Genomic DNA, 14,906 nt, shown 5'->3' with positions numbered 1-14,906 from the left:
TCCTCCGTGGCTCCGAAGCTTCCCTCTCTGCCACCCGCAGTCTCTGCCCACGAAGGGGCTTTCTAGTGTGTGGAAACCTTTCCTCCTTCACAGCTCCCTCCCCGAGGTTCAGGTCCCATCCCCATTCTTTTGTCTCTGTTTTTTCTTTTTTCTTTTGTCCTACCCAGGTACGTGGGAAGTTTCTTCCCTTTTGGGAGGTCTGAGGTCTTCTGCCAGCATTCTGTAGGTGTTCTGTAGGAGTTGTTCCACATGTAGATGTATTTCTGATGTATTTGTGGGGAGGAAGGTGATCTCCACGTCTTACTCTTCTTCCATCTTGAAGTTCCTCTCCAGCTGTTCCTGATTTTTTTTTTTTTTTTTGCTGTTTTGTGTATTCCTCTGCATCTTGGTTCAGCTGGGTGTAGTTTTCTGTGTTCATGTAGTGTTTCTAACTGATGGAATCATGCATAAGCAAATACGAAATTCCAGCTATACTCATATCGTTCCCTAATATATCAGTCGTCTTGGAATAAATTTGCATTTTCCAAACAAGTAGAGTTGTTTCTATATGATTCTTTCTTTCTTTGGAATTTTAATCAATGACTTTCTCCTATCAGGAGCCAGTCTCATTTCTCTTTCCTGAATGGTATAGTGATTAATTCCTTCTTATCCGTAGGAATCACCTTAGTTTAAGATGGAAGGATCTTGCCTGTCTTCTCTGGTGCATGAGTATAGGAGGGTCCCTCATCTATCTTGGGTATAATCTCCAGCAGACCAAAGTAGTACAGGTGAAGAGGCAGTGGGGCTTTGCTGCTGAAGCTCTAAAAGGCATTTGGCTAGACAAGGACAATAACCTTTCTGTTTCCCCTCTATTTAGAGACCCTCCAGAGTAGTGGGTGAAGCATATCCCCTTTCCAGTACATGTGGGGAAAGATTAGATTTTCTAAAACCCCAACTTCACTTTTAATTTTAAGTGTAGGGTCATATTTTAGATGAAAATATTCTAGAATAAAATTTTCACTTTTTCTAAGACAGTGTTTCCCTGAAAGTGCTCAAATAAGACTATTTAGTTTTGCTTAACCCAGTGTCTTCAGCTATCTTTACTATAGGACGTCTTAGTCTTTAATATGCTAGTGTGCATTGTGGATCTCCAGGAAGAGGGATATTTCCTGCCTTGTTTGATTGTGTCCCAAATTGGGACTGGGACCTGTTTTTCTTAGCCTGTCCCCTAGGACTGTTGACAGATCAGTTAGCTTCTCAGAGTCATCATCCAGTGGCCATTTGGGAATTTCATAGCCTTTTGCTGTTGCAAGTAAGTTTGAAAGTAGCTTATTGATGCTGTTTATTTTCACTGTATCTTAATCTAATTTGATTCTATTTCCCTCTGATATTTTAGGAATTCGCTTTCAAAAAATCCCTGCCTATGAATTATTACACAGTATTCTACCACATTCAAGAACAACTGCCCAGAGACTGCTTTGTGGTGAGCGAAGGAGCAAATACTATGGATATTGGGCGCACTGTGCTTCAAAACTACCTTCCTCGTCACAGGTCAAGGCAATTATAATGAAATGGAACGTGTTAAATTAGAAACTACAAAAAGCAGAAAATTATACGCAACCATTGTAAGGACATACTTCATAAAAGTATGCGTAGGTGACGTTTTGTAGCATATCTATGCTTGGTATGTCCTGAGATCATAATGGTAATTTGTATACTCAGTGTTCAGAGGAGATACTCACAGGCTTCCAAGAAATCATGAGTGATTTCTCCCATTCATTTGCTTATCCTTAACAAATTAGTTCCTCACAGTCTAAAAACTTAATATTAAGGAGAATGTTTTATTGTTCTTTATTTTTCCATGAGCCATGTAAAAATGACTAGATTTTGTGCCAACTCCACCATCTGTGATATGCCCCAGAGGGTTTCATTTTAGCTCTATTCCCCAACAGGCTTGACGCTGGTACTTTTGGAACAATGGGAGTCGGTTTGGGATTTGCCATTGCATCTGCTCTAGTGGCTAAAGATAGAAACCCAGGGCAGCGGGTCATCTGTGTGGAAGGAGACAGTGCATTTGGATTTTCTGGCATGGAAGTGGAAACCATCTGCAGGTAAAACAGCATCCTGAGTCAGCATTTCTTTCTCCAAAATATGAAAAATTATACCCAAGACCCACTTGCCTGACAAATAGTTACCAAGCATTCACCATGTGCCAGGTGCCCCGTGCACGGCACTGTGCTGTGTCCTGAGAATACTAGTATAAATATCCTGGGGTCTGTCTCATCCAGGACAGCATGTTCATGATCTCTCTACCATATGCCCAAAACCTGCAAAATTGGGGAGTAGTTTTTAGGTCACTGAAAAAAAAGTTCTCGTCTGATAAAAGCTTGTTTTCTTCAGGGAGATAACAGAGCTTGGTAGTTAAAAGAACGGCCTCTGGGTCAGTTGGCCTGGATTTAAATACTGGCTTGACCACATCAGACCCAGATGACTAGGGTTAATTCTCTTAACCAAACTTAAGTCTCCTCTAAAGTAGGGATAGGAGTCGTACTAGTTCCTACCTTATAGGACAGTTGTGAGGAATAAGTGCTTCAGAGGGAATTAAGTATGGAAGGTGTCATTCTTATTAACTCCCAGATCTGTGAAAACCAAGGGTCAGAAAAGCTCAGTCATTTGCCTGAGGTCCATAGCTGCATAGTGGTGGGACCAGGTCTGCCAACCACTAACCTTGCATTCTTTCTACTGCTCCATGATGTTTCTGTTAATAATTTGATAAGTCTTTATTAGGATAACAAATGCTTAATTTTTGGTCTTACCCTAATATTACAAAAAAGCTTATAGAAAAGTATCCATTTTCAAGTTAAAATTTCAATCCAATGAAAAGAAATTGCTTCAGAATGAAAAATGATTTCCTTTATATTTTGCTCTCAATTTTAGGTACAACTTGCCAATCATACTTTTGGTGGTGAATAATAATGGAATTTACCAAGGTTTTGATGCAGATACTTGGAAGGAAATGTTAAAATTTGGAGATGCTACTACAGTGTAAGTAACCCAGAACAGTGTATATTTATGTTTTCTCATCTATTTTAATCTCTCTTTTAAAAGTCTGCTATACTGGAAAGCTGCTTCTGTGGTGTCAGTATTCCTTGTTTTCATGGTCAGCTGCTCTAAAGGACAGAAACCTTGTCTGCATGGTTCCTTTTTGCACAACCATCCTTGGCTGGCACTTCAATGAATAGTTTATGATCAGGGAGCCACTGAAGGCTCGGGTGAATGAGTTTCATGTCTAAGCCTTGTTAATGAAAAGACTTATTGCAAATGCTACCAGTCTTACTATTCCTACTACACCATGTAGGAATATAGATGTTTACATATTGTTTATGATATAGAGGCCTTCCTTCTTTTTACCGCTTAGCTAAATCTTGGTCATTTGATGACAGAGCCAAACTGAGACAGTATTGTGGCTGGCTGTGGGATGAAGAAGTTGTGAATCTGTTAGTCATCCTCAGGGGAGCAGGTGTGGGTATGTTTGCTATGCCTCGCTGACTCTGTTTGTTGTATTGTTGTTATTTGCTGTTTTGTAGTAACCATTCCTTTTTTCCTCTTTTTTTTGGAGGGGGGATTCATAATAGTTGATGGTGTAGACGTCACTGCCCAGTATAGTAGCCACTAGCCACATGTGGCTGTTTAAGTTAAATTAAAAATTCACTTCCGCTTTTTAACTAGTCACATTTCAAGTGCTCACCACAGCAGGTCACTAGTAACTACTATACTGGGCAGCACAGATATAAAAATTTCCATCATCACGGAAAGTTCTATTGGACATTGCTATACATACAAAAAAAATGTATGGAAAGTTTAATGTACTGGCATCTCAGTTTACGTTAAGGCATGCCTTTCATTTTAGACGAAATTTTTCCACAAATTATTTTAGAGAACTTTTTCTATTGACTTGTGACATTCTTTTTCAGGGCCCCTCCAATGTGTCTTCTGCCACACTCACATTACGAGCATGTCATGATTGCATTTGGAGGCAAAGGGTATTTTGTACAAACACCAGAAGAACTCCAGAAATCCCTGAGGCAGAGCCTGGAAGACACAACTAAACCCTCTCTTATCAACATCATGATTGAGCCGCAAGCCACGCGGAAAGCCCAGGTAAAGATGATTGCTAAGCAGAAAGCAGAAATGCATCTCCCCTCCCACCCCCAAAAGTATCTACCAAATAGAACACCCTATCATTTACTGAGTTCTGTCTAAACTGTTTCTGAGCTTGTCACTTTCATTTGTTTGTTCAATGAATATTTGTCGAGGTATGTGTTAGGTGTGCTGTGTCAGGTGCTAAGAATAGCATAGTGAGCAAACCAGGCTCGGCCCTCACCTCATGGAGTTTACTGTCCAGTAGGAGAGTGCAGTCCACTCACCTCTCAACTGAATGTATCACAATAGAGTGAGGCAATTCCTCTGAAGAAAAGAAACCCAGTTCTGAATGAACGTGAAGCAAAGGAACCCAAGAGGTGTGTGGAGAAAGGGAACCCTCCTACACTGTTGATGGGAATGTAAATTTCCATACTGTGGAAAATAGTATGCAGGTTCCTCAAAAAACTAAAAACAGATTTGCCACATGATCTAGCAGTCCTGCTGCTGGGCTTATATGTGGAGAAAACCATAATTTGAAAAGATACACGCACCTCAGTGTTCACTGCAGCACTATTTACAGCAGCCAAGACATGGAAGCATCCTAAATGTCCAATGACAGATGAAGATGTAGTGTGTGTATGTATATATATATATATATATATATATATATATATATATATATATATATATATATATACATACAGTGGAATACTACTCAGCCATAAAAAAGGATGAAATAATGCCATTTGCAGCAACATGGATGGACCTAGATAGTATCATACTAAGTGAAGTAAGAAAGTGAAAGACAAATACCATATGATATCACTCGTATGTGGAATCTAAAATATGACAAATGAACTTATCTACGAAACAGAAACAGATAGATATAGAGAACAGACTTAAGGTTGCCAAGGTGGAGAGGGAGTGGGGGAGGGATGGATTGGGAGTTTAGGATTAGCAGGTGCAAACTATTATATATAAAATGGGTAAACAACAAGGTCCTACTGTATAACACAGGAAACTATATTCACAATTCTATTATAAACCATAATGGGAAAGAATATGAAAAAGAATGTGTGTGTGTATACACACACACACATATATAACTGAATCACTTTGCTGTATAGCAGAAATTAACGCAACATTGTAAATCAACTATACTTCAATAAAATAAATTTAAACAAACAAAAAACCCCACAAAGGAATTCGATTTATATTTGAGTCACCAGGAGGACTTCTCAGAAGTGATGCTTAAACTGAGAGCTGAAGGATAAGTAGGGACAAACTCAGCAAAGAAGCAAGGGAAAAGATGTGCAAAGGCTCTTTGGCAGGAGGGAGCACGGCAAGTCCAAGGAATTGAAAGAAAGCCAAAGTGGCTGGAAGACAGAGAGTGGAGGAGGAAGCACAATGGTAACTTATGCAGTTATATTCAGAGTTAGTTGCTTTGGCCTCTAAAGCAAAACTACGGTGTAGACTATAGCAGTAAAATAAATGACAAAGTGTGTAGTATGTTCCTTTCCCATCCCAGATTAAGTTGCTTTTCATATTTTGTACTCTGATTCTGGTCCAACTACTTTTGCTTTCTCTTATATACCTGGCCTCCATGCCTGCACCTTGCATATCAGCTGCTGTTTTCAGTGTTTTACTTTTTTTCAAGTAGTTTTTGTCTTGGTTCTTTATACATGTATCTGCTGTTAGATGTTTTTCTTTTTTGAACAAGACAGTGGATAAATGGGCAGAATGGATACCTGGACAATCAATGAAATATAAATTAATTTGGAAACTATGAAATATATAGAATTCTACTGAAATTCTGTTTCTATAAGACATATCAAGGACGTTGATGAAAGGAACAAAGGGGAACTACACAACAGCCAGAAAACAGCAAAATGGCAATAAGTACCTACCTATCAATAATAACTTCAAGTATTAATGGATTAGATTCTTGAATCAAAATAAATAGAGTGGGGCTTCCCTGGTGGCGCTGTGGTTGAGAGTCTGCCTGCCGACGCAGGGGACACGGGTTCGCACCACGGTCTGGGAGGATCCCACATGCCGCGGAGCAGCTGGGTCCGTGGGTCATGGCCACTGAGCCTGCACGTCCAGAGCCTGTGCTCCACAACGGGAGAGTCCACAACAGTGAGAGGCCCACGTACCGGAAAAAAAAAAAATCAAAATAAATAGAGTGGCTGAATGGATAAAAATAAGGCACATCTATATGCTGCCTATAAGAGACTCACTTCAGATATAAGGACACAAAGAGACTGAAAGTGAAGAGATGGAAAAAGATAATTCATACAATTGGAAATCAAAAGAAAGCTGGGGTAACTATACTTATATCAGATAAAATAGACTTTAAAACAAAGACTGTAATAAGGGACAAAGAAGGGCATTGCACAATGATAAAGGGGTCAGTCCAAACAATAGGACATAACATTTGTAAATATTTATGCACACAACATAGGAGTGCATATATATACGCAAATATTAACAGACCTAAAAGGAGAAATAGACAGCAATACAATAATAGTAGGAGACTTTAATACCCATTTACATCAATGGATAGCTCATCCAGACAGAAAATCAGTTAGGAAACATCAGCCTTAAATGACACATTAGAACAGATGGCCTTAACAGATATACTCAGAACATTCCATCCAAAAGCAGCAGAATACACATTCTTCAAGTGCACATGGAATGTTCTCCAAGATAGATCATATGTTAGGCCACAAAACAAATCTTCATATATTTAAGAAGATTAAAAGCATCTTTTCCAACCACAGTGGTGTGAAACTAGAAATGAATTACAAGAAGAAAACTAGAAAATTCACAAATATGTGGAGATAAAACAGCATGCCACTGAACAACCAAGGGGTCGAAGAAGAAATCAAAAGAAAAATTTTTTAATGTCTTTGAGATAAATGAAAATGGAAATACAACATATCAAAATTTATGGGACACAGCAGAAGCAGTTCTAAGCAGGAGGTTCATAGCAGTAAAAGCCTACCTCAAAAAACAACAACAACAAAAATCAAACAACCTAACTTTACACCTGAGGGAACTAGGAAAAAAACAAAGCCCAAAGTTAGTAGAAGGAAGGAAATAACAAAGATCAGAGCACAAATAAATGAAATAGAGCCTAAAAAGACAATAGAAAAGACCACTGGACCTAAGAGCTGATTCTTTAAAAAGATAAAATTGACAAAGCTTTAGCTAGACTCACCAAGAAAAAAAGAGAGAGGACTCAAATAAAATCAGAAATGAAAGATGAACCATTACAACTGATACCATGGAAATATAAAATTTCATAGACTACTATGAATAATTATATACCAATAAATTTGACAACCTAGAATAAATGGATAAATTCCTAGAAACATATAACCTACCAAGACTGAGTCATGAAGAAATAGAAAATCTGAACAGACCGATTACAAGTTAGGAGATTGAATCAATAATCAGAACCTCTCAAACAAAAGTTCAGGACCAGATGGCTTCATTGGTGAATTCTATTTATGACAAAAAAATCTCAACAAAGTGGTTATAGAGGGAACATACCTCAACATAATCAAGGTCATGTGTCACAAGCCCACAGCTAAGATCATATTTAACAGTGAAAAGCTAGAGCTTCCTCTAAGATCAGGACCAAGACAAGGATGCTCAGTCTTACCACTTTTATTCAACATGGTATTAGAGGTCCTATCCAGAGCAATTAAGCAAGAAAAAGAAATGAAAAGCATCCAAATTGGAAGCAAAGAAGTAGAAGTGTTACTATTTGCAGATGGTGTGACATTATATATAGAAAACCCTAAAAACTCCACTGAAAAACTATTATAATAAATTCAGTAAAGTTGTAGGATACAAAATTAACACAGAGTTCTGTTGTGTTTCTATACAGTAACAACAAACTATCAGAGAAATTAAAACTATCTCATTTACAACTGCATCAAAAAGAATAAAATACCTAGGAATAAATTTAACCAAGGAGATGAAAGATCTGTACACTGAAAACTGTAAGACATTAATGAAAAAAACTGAAGAAGGCACAAAGAAATGGAAACTATTCCATGCTCTCGGATTGGAAGAATTCATATTGTTAAGCTGTCCGTACTACCCAAAGCAATATGCAGATTCAGTGCAATCTCTTATCAGAATTTTTTTTTTTTTTTGGCAGTACGTGGGCCTCTCACTGTTGTGGCCTCTCCCATTGCAGAGCACAGGCTCCAGATGTGCATGAGCCCATGGCTCACGGGCCCAGCCACTCCGCGGCATGTGGGAACTTCCCGGACTGGGGCAAGAACCCGCATCCCCTGCATCGGCAGGTGGACTCCCAACCACTGCGCCACCAGGGAAGCCCTCTTATCAGAATTTTAATGGCATTTTTCACAGAAATAGAACAAACAATCCTAAAATTTGTGTGGAACCACAAAAGACCTCAAATTAGAGCAATCTTAGAAAGAACAAAGCTGGAGGTATTAAATTACTTGATTTCAAAATATATTACAAGATTTTATTAATCAAAACAATATGGTATTGGCATTAAAACAGACACATAGATCACTAGAACAGAATAGAGACCCCAGAAATAAAGCCATGCATATATGATCAATTAATTTATGACAAATGAGAAAAGAATATACAGTGGGGTAAGGACAGTCTCTTCAGTAAATGGTGTTGAGAAAACTAGGCAGCCACATGCAAAAGAATGAAACTCGACCACGATCTTACACTATACACAATAATTAACTCAAAATGGATGAAAGATTTGAATATAAGACCTGAAACCATAAAATTCCTAGAGGAAAACTGACAATAAGCTCCTTGACGCTGGTCTTGAAGATAATTTTTTGAATTTGACACAAAAGCTAAGGCAACATAAGCAAAAATAAAGTGGGACTACCTCAAACTAAAAAGCTTCTGCACAGTAAAGGGAATCATCAACAAAACAAAAAGGCAACCTATTGAATGGGAGAAAATATTTGAAATCATATTGTCTGATACGGGGTTAATATCAAAAAATAGAAAGAACTCATTTAACTCAATAGCAAGAAACAATCCAATTAAAAAATGGGCAGAAGGGCCTCCCTGGTGGCGCAAGTGGTTGAGAGTCCGCCTGCCGATGCAGGGGATACGGGTTCGTGCCCCGGTCTGGGAGGATCCCATATGCCGCGGAGCGGCTGGGCCCGTGAGCCATGGCCGCTGAGCCTGCGCGTCCGGAGCCTGCGCGTCCGGAGCCTGTGCTCCGCAACGGGGGAGGCCACAACAGTGAGAGGCCCGCATACCGCAAAATAAATAAATAAATAAATAAATAAATAAAATGGGCAGAAAATATGAATAGACATTTTTCCAAAGAAGACATACAGATGGTCAACAGGTACATGAAAAGATGCTCACTAATCATCAGGGAAATGCAAATCAAAACCACAATGAGGTATCACCTCACACATGTTAGAATGGCTGTTATCAAAAGACAAGAAATAAGTGTTGGCAAGGATGTAGAGAAAAGGGGAATCCTTGTGCCCTCTTGGTGGCAATATAAATACATGCAGCCATTATGGAAAGCAATATGGAGTTTCCTCAAAAAATTAAATGTAAAACTACCATGTTATCCAGCAATTCCACTTCTGTGTATTTATGGGAAGAAAATAACACTAACTCTAAAAGAGTTCCTTGTTTATTGCAGCATTATTTATAGTAGCCAAGATATGAAACAGTCTACAGTGGATGACTGGATAAAGGAAATGTGGTGTATATATACGCAATGGATTATTATTTAGCCATAAAAAAAGAATGAAATCTTAGCATTGCAACAACGTGGATGGGCCTTGAGGGCGTTATGCTGTATGACTTAAGTCAGACAGAGAAAGACAAGTATCATATAATCTCTCTTATGGAACCTAGAACAAACAAAACAACCAAGCTCATAGATACAGAAAACAGATTGTTGGTTGCCAGAGTTGGGGGTGGGGAGTGGGCAAAATGGGTGATGGGGGTCAAAAGGTATAAGTTTCCAATTATAAAATAAAGTCATTGGAGTTGTAATGCACAGCATGGTGACTGTAGTTAATAATACTGTGTTGCATATTTGGAAGTTGCTAAGACAGTAGATACTAAAAGTTCTCATTACAAGAAAAATTTCTGTGACTATATATGGTGATGGCTGTTAACTAGGTTTATTGTAGTGATCATTTCTCGATGTGTACAAATATCAAATCATTATGTTGTATACCTGAAACTAATATAAGGTTGTATGTCTATTATACTTCAATTAAAATTTAGAAAGAGAGAAAGAGAGAGGCTTTGGCATAGCCTCTTGTAGGCTCTTCTCATAGCAGAGAGAAGAGATACTTAAGAAGAAGCATGGTGATGGGGATGGTGAGCACAGAAAGGCTAGGCCAGAAAGGTGATGGGGTAGGTGGCATTAGCAGGGATGTATGTGGAGCAAGCAGGCAGACTGTTTTCAGGTAGGATTAACAACCTTCAGGACCTACTCAGTACCTTTGTGGGTTTACTGACTGCCTTGAAAAAAAATAACGATTTGTTGAAATGATTTCTGCAAGCTAGACACCCAATAGATAGGTTTTAAAATTGCATGTCATGGGCTTCCCTGGTGGCGCAGTGGTTGAGAGTCCGCCTGCCGATGCAGGGGACACGGGTTCGTGCCCCGATCCCAGAAGATCCCACATGCCGCGGAGCGGCTGGGCCCGCGAGCCATGGCCGCGGAGCCTGTGTGTCCGGAGCCTGTGCTCCGCAACGGGAGAGGCCACAGCAGTGAGAGGCCCGCGTACAGAAAAAAAAAAAAAAAAAAAAATTGCATGTCATTTTATCTGTAGCTGAGTATATGCTTTTCAATAGCTGGGATGTCAGTTTTGCAACCATGATGCCCTCTCCTGGCATCAGGGCATCAGAGCACTAAGGAAACTAAAGCCACAAGGGGCTTGGTAAGCACATTCAGAACACACAGACAAAATAGACTTGAGACCTGTGTTAGTCACAGAAGGGCCCTAATTGATTGTCCCTTCTTTGCTAATGCCTTTCTAAATGATCAGCAGATCATTCTAACGGTCTATTCTCTGAATTCTCTATGAATTTGGGGGCTATTGCTGGAGAATACAAGTTCTTATTTCCTCTTGTGTAATTCCATGAGGATTATCCTTGTATTTTTTGCATCTACCACTTCAACATTATTTATCTTCATTCCAGTAGAATTCCCCATATATTACAGTTTCTAAGCTGTTTATTTTTCATTGATTGATTGTGTGTCCATTACCATTTGTCATTTTTTAAAAATGAAGTATAGTTGATTTTGCAATATCATGTTAGTTTTAGGTGTACAACATAGTGATTCAATATTTTTATACATTACACTTTTATAAAATTATTCATAAAGTTATTATAAAATATTGGCTATATTCTCTGTGCTGTGCAATATATCCTTGTAGCTTATTTATTTTATACATAGTAATTTGGTTCTCTTAATCTCATACCCGTATCTTGTCCCTCCCCCAATCCCTCTCCCCACTGGTGACCACTAATTTGTTGTCTGTATCTGTGAGTCTGAAAAGATACATGCACCCTAGTGTTCATAGCAACGTTATTTACGATATCCAAGATATGGAAGCAAGCTAAGTGTCCATCGACAGAGGAATGGATAAAGAAGATGTGGTATAGATATACAATGGAATATTACTCAGTCATAAAAAGAAGGAAATTCCATGATCTGCAACAACACAGATGGACCTAGAGGATATTATGCTTAGTGAAATAAGTCAGACAAAGAAAGAAAAACACTGTATATTATCACTTATATGTGGAATCTAAAATAAAATGAATATAACAGAAGAGAAACAGACTCACAGATATAGAGAACAAACTAGTGGTTACCATTTGTCATCAATACATGGTGTAGCTGGCTGCTTCCTGCTATAAATACAGGGAAGACCTAATCTCTGCAGTTGCCTGTGTCCAGGCCACATGGGTAGGATGGTTTTAGTCCTGGGCAAGGCTTCCATGCACTGCTTTTTCTCCTCAAGTTCTTCTTAGACTTGGGAGCTTGCGGTCCTCTTTGGGCCTCCTTCATCCCCTCTCTCTCTTTTGTTTTTTTTTTAATTAATTTTTTTTTAGAGTATAGTTGATTTACAATGTTGTGTTAGTTTCTACTGTACAGCAAAGTGAATCAGTTATATCCACTCTTTTTTAGATTCTGTTCCCATATAGTACATTACAGAGTATTGAGTAGAGTTCCCTGTGCTATACAGTAGGTTCTTATTAGTTATCTATTTTATATATAATAGTGTGTATATATGTCAGTTCCATTCTCCCAGTTTATCCCTCTCCCCCTTTTCCCCATTGGTAACCATAAGTTTTTTTTCTACATCTGTGACTCTACTTCTGTTTTGTAAATTCCTCTCTTCTTTTGCATGTACTTCTGGTTCTTTCAGACTCTAGGTTTTTTGTGCCCTGATTACTGTTAATGGGGGAAGATCCAGAAAGTGATGTTAGGTTGTTTTGTAGGACAAGACAGCAAGATTCACTAATGGATTTTTAGCTCCTTTTTGGGAAAAGCTCTAGACCAAAGACAAATTTCACTTTACCACCACAGTGGCTAGTGTGGCTATAGTGGGGCTTCTAGATTTTAGAGCAAGCAAAACAGGATATAGTTTGACACAGTTATTTCTTTTGACTGAATGTTTGTTGTCTTTTCTTTTACTAGGATTTTCACTGGCTGACCCGCTCTAATATGTAAATAAAGATGCCAATGAGTGACTTGAGGAGGTTTCTCTTTCCTGTAAGATGGAATTTTATTTTCCACAGCAAAATTACTATAATGTTAAAATTGTTCTGCAAAGAAAAATAAAAACATTTCTAAGTGACATTTTATAGTGCAGGAATTGATTAAAAACATAAAAAGATACCAGTATTCTACCACAGAAATAATCATTTACAGATGAAAGAGGGGTTTATTAAATAGCATCATAACTGGTTTATTGAATGACACATCAGTATTCTTTTAAGTAAATCCATTCTTAAAGTCACATATCTTTTAATAATATCTTCGAAGAAAAAAGCTTCAAGAACTATGCAATGTAGAGGCATGTTCAGTAAGTTGGAGTACCTAGACTATCTCTCCTTCATAGTTTATCCATTGACCACTTCATACCTTAGTCTACCCAACCTTAGTCTACCCAGTATTTAATGGGGCTTGTTCTACATCTTATGAGTTGGGTTTTTGTTTTGTTTTGTTTTTCAGGAAAGAATTTATTAAGCCAAAGGAGAAGTCACACCACACCCAAACTAATAATTTCAGGGTATATTTGGATTATCAACCTTAGTTTATGTGTACCACATTGAGACCAACAGAATCAACAGCCTTAGTATGTAAAGAACTCTTATAAATAAGAAAAATATTAATGCACTAGTAGAAAACTGGGGAAAGGGCATGAATGCATAATTAACAGAAAAACACAAATGATCAATAAAAGTATGAGTATGAATACAAATGAGTACGTAAGTTAAATAGAAAACCCTTTTTTTTTACTCCAGACACTTAGCAAAGCACTCTTTAAATTATAATTTTCAGCGTTTGGTGAGGGTGAAGTGAGGAGAGGAGTGCTGTGCTGGGGCGGAAGATGAAATTGGTACAAATTCCATAGAGGAATTCTAGCATTGCTTGTATTTGCAATCATAAAATGTTCATACCCCATAACTTTTGACCCAGTGGGCTTATTTCAAGAATGTATTTTAAAGAAGTAATAAAACATTTGGTCAAATATTTATATATAAGGCCATTCAGCATAGTTTTATTTAGGAACAACCACAATGTTTAATAATAAGACATTGGTTATGTAAATTATGATCTGTCAACATCATAAAATAAAAATTGTGTTAAAGAATGAATATTTATTAATGGAGAAGTAATCACAGCTACAAAAATGGATGGGTCCAGGTCAGGATATACATCTTTACTCATACACAAATACATACAAAGAGAAAAAAGGTGGGCACAAAATAAACCAAAATTTTAATGTAACTTGGTGATGGGATTTAAGTAATTTTTATTTCCCTCTTATGTTTCTCCTACTTTTATAAGATTTTAAAGTAAAAATAATTATGTAATTGTATTACCAGAAACAGACATTGTTTTAAGAAAATACTAGAAATGGAAAAGTATCACTTATTTTCAGGGTCATTCTTGTTTATTATCTGCAGTTTTATATATGAGCTGGAGTATAGGACTTTATATCCAAGTTCAGCTAGTTTGACTGTATCGTACACATCAGACTTATATCCGTTGGCTAGTTAGGGGCCTGAGTGACCTCCACAGTGTCTTGGACTCCAGCTTCGAGGTGTGAACCCAGGAGATCCTTGCAGGGAGCTGTGGCTTTGCCTGACAGGCCCTTGAGATCAGGCCCCCTGGCAGGTCCTGTTATGTAGTTCTGAGATACAGACTAGAGAGCCTGGGCTGCAGAAGAGCGTAGGGAATATCCAAGGAGGGCAGAGAGTGGGCGGCTTATGTAATCTCATCAGTGTCCTACTCTGCCTGTGGACGCTGGCCTCTGGTGGCCAAGTGCTATGTAAGATTTTGCTGAAAGGTTGAGGGCTTGATGAATATTTGTGAGTTGAACTATATAAATCTGGGTACTAGATGTAATTTGGGGAAAAGGCTCCTTCTCTAGTCATATTATCTCAAGAGAGAAAAAAAAATGGCAGGTTAATAGACTGACCAGCAGAGGTCAGTCTGAACAAAGATCATATTAGTCCAGGAGTACTGTCCCCTGACTGCC

At 38.2% G+C, this 14,906-nt stretch overlaps 1 protein-coding gene across 2 annotated transcripts in view; it reads left to right on the top strand.

Moving 5' to 3' along the window:
- Positions 1-13,501, top strand: part of HACL1 (2-hydroxyacyl-CoA lyase 1) — a 41,501-nt gene extending 28,000 nt beyond the window's left edge. Inside the window, exons 13-18 of one of the 2 annotated variants that reach the window (XM_060099458.1) lie at positions 1,376-1,530; positions 1,932-2,090; positions 2,917-3,024; positions 3,954-4,140; positions 12,836-12,910; positions 13,373-13,501. In XM_060099458.1, coding sequence (XP_059955441.1) covers positions 1,376-1,530; positions 1,932-2,090; positions 2,917-3,024; positions 3,954-4,140; positions 12,836-12,868 — 642 coding nt within the window. In that variant the 3' untranslated portion in view covers positions 12,869-12,910; positions 13,373-13,501. Of the gene's footprint in view, positions 1-1,375; positions 1,531-1,931; positions 2,091-2,916; positions 3,025-3,953; positions 4,141-12,835; positions 12,996-13,372 lie in introns of those variants that run through there. The other variant, XM_060099457.1, reaches the window with a different exon arrangement.
- The last annotated feature ends 1,405 nt before the right edge of the window (positions 13,502-14,906 follow it).

Source organism: Mesoplodon densirostris, chromosome 5 (genome assembly GCF_025265405.1).
Source record: "Mesoplodon densirostris isolate mMesDen1 chromosome 5, mMesDen1 primary haplotype, whole genome shotgun sequence".
NCBI lineage: Eukaryota > Metazoa > Chordata > Mammalia > Artiodactyla > Ziphiidae > Mesoplodon > Mesoplodon densirostris.
Note: the sequence above shows the minus strand (reverse complement) of the source record. Positions and strands in the feature narration are given on the sequence as shown.